At 47.4% G+C, this 8,848-nt stretch overlaps 2 protein-coding genes across 2 annotated transcripts in view; one reads left to right on the top strand and one right to left on the bottom strand.

The window, feature by feature from the left end:
- glud1a (glutamate dehydrogenase 1a) overlaps positions 1-191 on the bottom strand; it is an 8,169-nt gene extending 7,978 nt beyond the window's left edge. The window contains exon 1 of the mRNA XM_069723787.1: positions 1-191. This exon is cut by the window's left edge and continues 351 nt beyond it. Coding sequence (XP_069579888.1) covers positions 1-49 — 49 coding nt within the window. The 5' untranslated portion in view covers positions 50-191.
- Positions 1-7,460, top strand: part of shld2 (shieldin complex subunit 2) — a 7,523-nt gene extending 63 nt beyond the window's left edge. Inside the window, exons 1-10 of the mRNA XM_069723786.1 lie at positions 1-20; positions 2,480-2,643; positions 2,770-3,605; positions 4,169-4,319; positions 4,445-4,819; positions 5,170-5,316; positions 5,761-5,964; positions 6,047-6,290; positions 6,406-6,521; positions 6,872-7,460. The exon at positions 1-20 is cut by the window's left edge and continues 63 nt beyond it. Coding sequence (XP_069579887.1) covers positions 2,481-2,643; positions 2,770-3,605; positions 4,169-4,319; positions 4,445-4,819; positions 5,170-5,316; positions 5,761-5,964; positions 6,047-6,290; positions 6,406-6,521; positions 6,872-7,044 — 2,409 coding nt within the window. The 5' untranslated portion in view covers positions 1-20; position 2,480 and the 3' untranslated portion in view covers positions 7,045-7,460. The remainder of the gene's footprint in view (positions 21-2,479; positions 2,644-2,769; positions 3,606-4,168; positions 4,320-4,444; positions 4,820-5,169; positions 5,317-5,760; positions 5,965-6,046; positions 6,291-6,405; positions 6,522-6,871) is intronic.
- The last annotated feature ends 1,388 nt before the right edge of the window (positions 7,461-8,848 follow it).

Below are 8,848 nucleotides of genomic sequence, written 5' to 3'. Positions count from 1 at the left end.
GGACGCCGCCCGCCCCGCGGGTGAGTAGCTCTCCGAAGTACCGGTACATGTTGCGGGTTTAGAAGTTTTGTGTCCCGGTGAGAGGAGCGAGGAGCCGGTCGGAGCTGGACGAGGAAATGGGGCGAAAACAAAAAGTTGAACCGCAGCAACGGCGCCTCCTCCCGCCTCCCCTCACCTCCTCTCGCCTCCTCCCGCCTCCCCTCACCTCCTCTCGCCTCCTCCCGCCTCCCCTCGCCTCCTCTCGCCTCCTCCCGCCTCCCCTCGCCTCCTCCCGCCTCCTCTTCCTGGTCACCGACCCGCCGCGTGCAGCTGTTAAGTCCATTTAAACGGAAATCTGAACCTCGAACCGCACGAGCTAAACGTTAGCATGGAAACACAGTTAAAGCTCGATAAAAGCGCCCCATTAGTGGTCAAAGCGCGCAGAACTACACGGAGGAGATTAAATACCGTTTACAGAAGAAAACGGCACCATGACAAGAACCTGTTTAATATTCTTTGACACGTTTTCTGTAGTCTTGTGTCAGTTTAAGCTAGCGTCAACACAGCTAGAACTTGGACTTCCTGTCTTAAGTTTCAAAATAAGACATGAAATGCATTTTTTTTCCCCCTAAGGAAATTCTTTATACCATTTTAGTTTCATTGAATTGATGATTAAGAGTAAAACGTCAAGATTAGATTAAAAGAATAATTTGGCGCTCTGGTTAGAAGCTGATAAAGATTGTGAACTTCAGTTATTTTTATTTTAGACAAACTGTCAAAACAATGTTTTTAATTGGTTCAAGTTTCTAATTTCACTGGGTGCCGTTCAGAACATCAAAAGAACATTTTAATTGTGTAGTTTTTGCTTTTTCCTGTATTGCATACTTTTACTAGGCTACATAAAATTTCGTTGACCTACTATAAACAAATTTCTGCTGAGTTTATACTCATCATGTCAATAGTTTTAATTTGAGTTAATAAAAAATAAAAAAAACATCCAGATTCAACCAAAATTGAATAAGATTACATATTAAACTGAAAACAGCTTGTAACACACAAGTTGTTTTCAGTTTATTCAAGCATGATACAGCATAAAACACTGAATGTTTTATTGAGGCAGAAAAAGTATTTTAGTTACAGACAAAAATGTGACACTTTGTCATTTGATCTGACACGTTAAATAATGACACCACCAATGACAGACAGTTAGCACTTTTATTTTGAAACCAAAAACCTTTTTCCTCATACAACTTTCCTTGAGCACCTCATCAAACCAAAATATTTTTTGGACTAAAGTAATTTCCACAGTGTATGAAATCTGAGCGATAAAACATTGATAAATTAAATTTGATGTAATTTGACTTCCTGATGTTGTTGACCCTTCCAGAGTAAAGTCACAGGAATTTATTTAACCTAAAAATAAAGTCAGATTAGGCAACAGCCTGTGGTGTCATGAAGAGGTTTTAAATGTGTCCTTTTCTAAAAAGCTCCTGCTCATTAATGGGGTTATGTGTTGGTGTCACGGCTGTAATGAACACTGCAGCCTCTAGGGGTCGCCAGCATGGTGGCATGTTAGTTCAAACCAGGAGGTCAGAGGTTATCTGACTGTCATAAAGGCAGAGGGGTCAGCAGGTCAACAGAGATCTCTGGTTTAAACTCACGTGGTGTCAGTTGGAGAAGAGTCCAGCTGATGGAGCAGCTTTCTGACTCCATCCTGACGGACGGCAGCAGGACGAGAGGAAGATGGGAGGAGGTGGAGGAAGACAAGAGGAGGTGTAACTGAGACTGTAACCAACCACGGACACATGACGACCTCGAGGTGCTCGGCCTCAGAGCATGTCAAAGGTCACGACCTCCCCACACAAACAGAAGAAATATTAAAACTGTGGAGCAGTTTGGAGAGGTGTGGTCACCTGTAACCATGGCGATAAACCACCATCTTTCATCAGTAACGGGTCTGAACCTTGGGTCTCCCCGAGCCGAACCTCACCGCCACCTCCCCCCGGCGTCCCGCCCTCTGATTGGTGGAGCTGCTGAAGGCCCATTTAACAGCAAGGTTATTGTTCCCAGCTGTAGAGCCGTCTGCATCCACCCACACGGCGGAGGCACATTTCTGCCGAGTCATGGTTGTGTAACGTCAGACATGTTGTTCAGGTCGACAGAGATGTAACTCTGAACATCCCACCTGAAGACCCGCCCACTTCCTGTCTGAGCTGAGAGCTTCGTGTTGGTGCACGTTTATAAATCCGACTGGAACAGATTAAGAACTCAGAAAGTCTCAAACACTGTTTGTTCACCAGTTTAAAAGTCAAAGACGCATCATTTACTGTCAACTAACAACTAAAAACGGAGTTATTGATGAGTTAATTGATGGAAGTATGGTTCCCACTGGTCCTGGAGGGTCCTGGAATGTACTGGAATTATAAAAAGTGTCTTCCAGAGATTAGTCAGAGGATCAGCTGTTTTAAATTTGAAGATGAAGATGTGTTCGTCTCCTCAGGATGAGCGAACGGCCGAAGATCCACGTCTTCCTCGGGGCTCCTCCTCCCTCCTCCGGCCCAGCATCAGCACCTGAAGCCGGGGTGGAGGAGGAACATCGTCCCCCTGCCGGCTGGAGACACCTGGAGCTCACCTGGAGGAACGGACGGCTCACACCTGCAGCAGGTGAGAGAGCAGACTCCAGTGTTGTTTTGTGTTTGTTTTTTGTTGTTTTGTGTCTTTGTGTTTGTTTTGTTTGTTTTTTGTTGTTTTGTGTCAAATTAACAACTAGAGATTATTTTACTGTTTCAGACGAGTCTAGAAATGAAGTGAGATCAGAGGCAGAGAGAACGAACGTTGAGGATGTAGAAGCTGATCGATTGAAGCCAAGTTTACAAAACCGTGACGATCCAACAAACTCTGAAGCTGATTGGACGACAGAAACATTCAGCTGTAAAAAGGCCAAGAGGTCCGATGAGAGGGTTCAGAGCTCATGTGAAGAGTCGGGTCCTGGAGATGAAGATCAGTGTTCGGCTTCAGTCCACCAGTATCTGGACAGCTGTTTCCCTGCAGCTCAACCAGAACCAGAACCAGCTGTCCCTCCTCTGTCCACACAGACCGACTACCTCATCACCTGGACTCTGAGTCAGGCCTTAATCCAGAGAGGCAGGCCCAGTGTCCAATCAGCAGCCAGCCCTGACAAAACCCTACCCAAACCCCCCTTGACCCCTCCCTCCGTCTCCTCCAGCACCCCCGACCTTTTCAGCCTGCTGATCCCGTCACCTGTGGCCTCTGCCGAGCTCTTCACTCAGCCCTGCCCGACCCCGAGGGCGGAGGAAGGAGGCGTCGTCCTGGAGGCCACCATGGACAGCGTCCTCTGTTCTCAGGAGTCCACATCGGCCCATGACTCCCCCACCGAGCCCCCCTCCAGACCCCCCCCCAAGTCCCCTGCCAAGTCCTCCACCGAGCCCCCCAGCAGCAAGAAGCCTCGAACCGACGAGGGGTCCAGGACTGAAGCACCTGAAGGCACCGCCACCACCTCCGGGCGCCGGAGTCCCACCACACCTCTGACCCGCTGTAACCACCCGGGGGTGCGGTACTCGGTTCTGGTGGCGGTGGTTCATCCCTGTCACTTAAAGGAGGTCAAGGTGAGTAAAATGTAAATAAAACCAGAATGTGATGATTTAATGGAAAATAGAGCAAAGACAACCTCGAAACAAGCTGGATGGTCCCTCTCCTCTTTAACCTGGAGGATGCAGCATCCATGATTTCCAAACAGAATCTCAGATTGTGATCCATCAGACCTCAGGACAGTTGTCCACTTCACCTCAGTCCATCTTCAATGATCTCGGTCCAGAGAAGGCGGCGGTGTTTCTGGATCATGTTTCTATCTGGTTTCTTCTTTGGAGAGTTTTAACATCATTTGTGAACGCAGCGATGAACTGTGTTCACAGACGATGGTTTTCAGAAGTGTTCCTGAGCCCATGCAGTGATTTCCACTCCAGAATATTGTCTGTTTATTAGAATTGACTTCTCCATGTGGACAATTTTTCATGCAGATAAATAATTTGAGTCATTTTTTATTCTAAATCTGATGTTTTAAGTGTTTTTTTTCCCATTTAATCCGTCACCAACAGTCATGAAACATTAAACAGAGAAAAACTGAAACTCATCCTGTTTAACACCTGTGTGACTCACTGTGGGGTCAAAGGTGAAGTCCGGGCCGTCGGTGGGGACCTTCGTTCCTCTGGCGTCCATTGTGGTGACGGACCAATCAGGCGTTGAGATGAAGGTGGTGCTGTGGCGGCGGGCGGCGTTCTGGGCGTTGACCGTGGGCCCTGGAGACGTTCTGCTTGTCACAGGTACGCAGATCAGTTGACCCCCCGCCCCCCTCCCCACCATCCTCCGACATCAGAGCGACGCACTGAGGAGTCTTCATGTTTGTAGTCCGACCGTCACAGGTGCACTGTGGTCTTTGTGTGTTCAGGGCTGCAGGTGAACGAGGACAGGTGGAGAGGAGAGACGGTGCTGCAGTCCACCTTCAGCAGCAGACTCCTCAACCTGGGACAGATCAGTGCGTCCACCTCACCGCCAGGTACGACCCCCTGGCCCTTGACCAATCAGCAGCCTGCTCCTCTGAGGTGTGCTCAGACCTCCCCCCCTCCAGTGACTCAGCAGGTGAACGCCCGCTCTCTCGCCGCTCTGTGTGTCTTCCTCCGTGTGCGGCGCCCCCTGCTGGTGTCTCTGCCGCCCCGCCCCCATCAGGACCTGAGCCGCCTCCCCTACGCCACCCTGAGGTCACTGAAGGTCAACACACTGCTGCACGCCCTGCTGCGGGTCACGCGCACACACATCAGCCCAGGTGAGTCCGTGACACACCCACAGTGGGCGGAGTCACAGTAGGGTCCGAGTGATGTCGTCAGTCATTTTCACAATATAGGACCTCACAATTCTGACAAATTCCTGTATTTCTTTCGTAAAAAACATCGTGAACAAAAGCTGAAAGTATGACATTATAAAGTCTCCTTTCAAAATAAAACTCTTTATTAACAACAATAAGTGTTCATTTCCAGTCAGCGAGGCTCCGCCCCCTCTCCTCTCACCATTGAGAGAAACTGCTGTTCACAGGAAGTGACGGAGTTTGTGTGAAATGTGGTGTGATGATGGGAACATCCAGTTGTTTACAGGTGAATTGTTGTTTTTGTGTGTCAGTGTGGCGGAGGGAGGCGGAGTCTCGCAGCCGGTCGGCTGTTCAGCTGAAGGCGGTCCTGACCGTGGAGCAGCCGGACAGCCAGCAGGGGGCGCTGCTGCTGTGGGGAGCAGCTTTGGAATGGCTGCCTCGCTTCAACAGAGACAGAAGTACGCAAACACACAAACAACAACAAAATGTCTTGAAGGTTTCCGTTCAACATCAGAATCACGAGTTCGACGTTTACAACATGTAGTCAAACTTCCAGCGTCGATGTCGTCAACGTGAATGATAATTGGTCCGGGTCGTACGTGTTGTGATGTCAGTCTAACAACGAAGAGACGATACGACATTATGGCACTTTGATTTAATATGACAGAGTTACCATGGTAACAGACAGACATACGATGTCGTCTGATTCCAGCTTGAAAATGATAACATGATGTTTTAACGTAAAGAGACGTAAAAAGGTTAAAATATTTAAATATTTAAAATATTTACAAAATGTCTGGAAACGGACACATTGTCTCTTTAACAGTCTCATCATGTCTGAATAAAACAACCATCATCTTCGGTCTTTAGACGAATAACTGGAGGTTCTCCGTCTCGTTCAGCGTCTGTCTGGGACTTCCGCGTCCTCCTGGTGAGGGAGGGTTTGACCTCTGACCTCCCGGAGCTTCACTCCACCCCCTGGAGCTCTGTCCGGGCCGTGGACCCGACCGACCGACGGCTGCAGGACTTCCTCCGGACGCAGCGTCAGCGGAACGGCGGCCCGGTGGAGCTGGACGTGGACACGCTGCTGTCCCAGAAGTACAGCGGTGAGTCGGACAGCTTCCTGTTCCTTCACAAAAAGAGCTCAGGAGAGAAAAGTGTTTTTTTTATTTTGATGTCCTCCGGCAGGCGAGGTGGAGCTCAGAGTGCAGGTCATCAGTTTCCACTTCCAGGATGCTCTGCCTTCCCAGAATGCACCTCAGCCAGTGCTGGACGACTCCACGCCGCTCGACGGCGTCCTGGCGGCGCTGAGCGGTGACATCACCTACATGGGGTGCGCTCGCTGCGGCGCCGAGCTTGACACCGACGCCAACGGCATCTACGGCCCGTGTTACGCCTGCCTGCCTCACACCGCCGTCCGTCGCTACTACAGGTACCAATGACATCATCATGGGTGGTCACTGTTTGACCCCGCCTCCAGAAAGGGTTCTGGGTCCAGGTCTGGGATGCATCACGTCAATGTGTGTGTGTCTCTGTCTCTCTCTCAGGCCAGGTGTGCTGACGTTGGGTGGGCGGGGCTCCAGCCAGCTGTGTGTTCAGGTTCCTCCTGTTCCTCTGCAGAAGCTCCTTGAAGCTCCGCCCCACAGACTGCAGTGCCGCTCAGGTGAGATCCAGCTGTCACTCAGAGAACAGACTCCTGATCGCAAGTCGTTTCATCTAAAAACCAACAAGTCAACTTCCTTCTAAACAGGAAACAGCAGATTTTCAGATTAAAATGAACGAGCTGATACTTTTACTGCAGTTCAGAAGCTTTTACTCAGATTTAGGTTGTTTTTGTTTTATTATTTTTTTATTATTATTTGTGAAGAGACTTCATACAGAGAACAGAATGAAAGTGAATGAAGCTGTAGTTCCTGAGATCTCCAGCAGGGGACGGAGTCCGACAACGGTTTGATGTAGGAACAGGTCTGATTGAGCGTTTGGTTTCTGGATCACCTGTCTTCACTCTTTCAGCTCCTGGGACGCAGGTGCAGAACCTCCAGGTGGCAGCAGAGAGGATCCAGAACCTCCTGTCGCTGCCCAGGAAGACCGTCACCGTCACGGTCCAGAGCCACTTCCTGTGCGACGAGAACAGCGTCCCCATCGATCAGGACTTCACGCTGCTGGACCTTCAGTTCCCCAGCTGACATCCAGACCCGGACCTCAGACTAGGACCTCAGACCAGGACCTCAGACCCGGACCTCAGACCAGGACCTTTGGCCCGAATCCAGCTTCTCACAGGGACCTGTATCAGGACCTGGTCCAGGTTGGAGCACTCTTTCCCACCTGACCACCAGGGAGCGCCACACTCCAAAATAAAAAAATCTAATCTGTAGAGACAATTTTCAAAATAAAACATCATAAACTAGAAATTCAAAGCTGATTTTATTCACTTGTATCTGAAATAAATTAAAACGATGTGAGAGGAGGAACTAGCAGCAACTAAATTGGGCGCACCAAACGATCACGAACGAACAAACTGACTCATCCAGAATGTTTCATTTTTCAGAGAATTTTTGGTCTTTCCTGTGATAATTCAAAATAAAGCTCATTGTTGTATCAACCATCAAAATGTTTCTATTGATCCTCCAGTAAATGATTCAGTATCAATGACACACAAAGATGTCATAAAAACATGATTAAAATACACATACGAGAAGAATAAATGTGTGTCAATAAAACACGTGATCATCTGCAAAGAAATGTTTCTTCATTTATTCTACGACCAAACTAAACAAAAAAGATTCTGTTTCCTAATATTAAACTACCACGTCGTCATTACAGTATTTAATCAGCATTTAATCACAAGCTTTATTATTATTATTCCACATAGTTTCATGTGAACGGCAGTTAAAATATGAACGTGTTGACCTAATTCCTGCAACATCGTTTATTTATCTCCACAACGCTAAAAGGTTAGGTTACATAGGTTAGGTAGTTACAGAGGGTTCTCAACTTACGAACATTCGAGTTACGAACATTCGTAGATACGAACAACTGCTGACGGATGTCCATAAATGTTCGTAAAATGCCGTATTGCGTTCGCAAGTTCGTATTTTGTACAGCGCGCCACATCCGACTGATTCCCCTTTCTGCCGCAACCCACGCCGAGCAGCACCGGCTCATCTCCAACACTTCGTTCGTTGCTCCAACACTCACTTCGTTGTTGTGTTCATCTTAGTTCGTACCATCTTGGATACTTTACCGTTTCTCATATATTTATCACCCGTTTCTCACGTGTTTATCATACCTAAGAAAGCAAATGCTAGTGCTAAATGCTAATGCTAAATGCTAATTTAATATATAACGACTTACGAACAATTCAGCTTACGAACAGCTGTTCGGAACGCATTGTGTTCGTAGGTTGAGAATCTGCTGTACCTTATTAATCCCCGAGGGGAAATTTTTTTCGCTACAGCAGCATACAGAAGCAATAAGATAATAATAGAATAATAGAAAAGCAATAAAATAACAGTAAAATAGCAGTACAAATATTAAATATAAAATGCACAGTATATACAGTACAGTATATATCTATATATATTATATACAAACAACAAAGAAACACAGTCAACAGTGTTATTGTTATGTGATGGATTTTGCCAGAGGTGAGTTATTGTACAGTCTTATTGCGGTTGGCAGGAATGATCTCCTGTATCAGGAATGATCTCCTGTATCTGGAATGATCTCCTGTATCAGGAATGATCTCCTGTATCTGGAATGATCTCCTGTATCTGGAATGATCTCCTGTATCAGGAATGATCTCCTGTATCAGGAATGATCTCCTGTATCTGGAATGATCTCCTGTATCTGGAATGATCTCCTGTATCTGGAATGATCTCCTGTATCGGGAATGATCTCCTGTATCTGGAATGATCTCCTGTATCTGGAATGATCTCCTGAATGATCTCCTGTATCAGGAATGATCTCCTGTATCTGGAATGATCTCCT

The sequence above is a fragment of the Brachyistius frenatus genome, unplaced genomic scaffold (assembly GCF_029030835.1).
Source record: "Brachyistius frenatus isolate BFR_SWC_R1_liver_20210118 unplaced genomic scaffold, ASM2903083v1 Contig_344, whole genome shotgun sequence".
NCBI classification, from domain to species: domain Eukaryota; kingdom Metazoa; phylum Chordata; class Actinopteri; family Embiotocidae; genus Brachyistius; species Brachyistius frenatus.
Note: the sequence above shows the minus strand (reverse complement) of the source record. Positions and strands in the feature narration are given on the sequence as shown.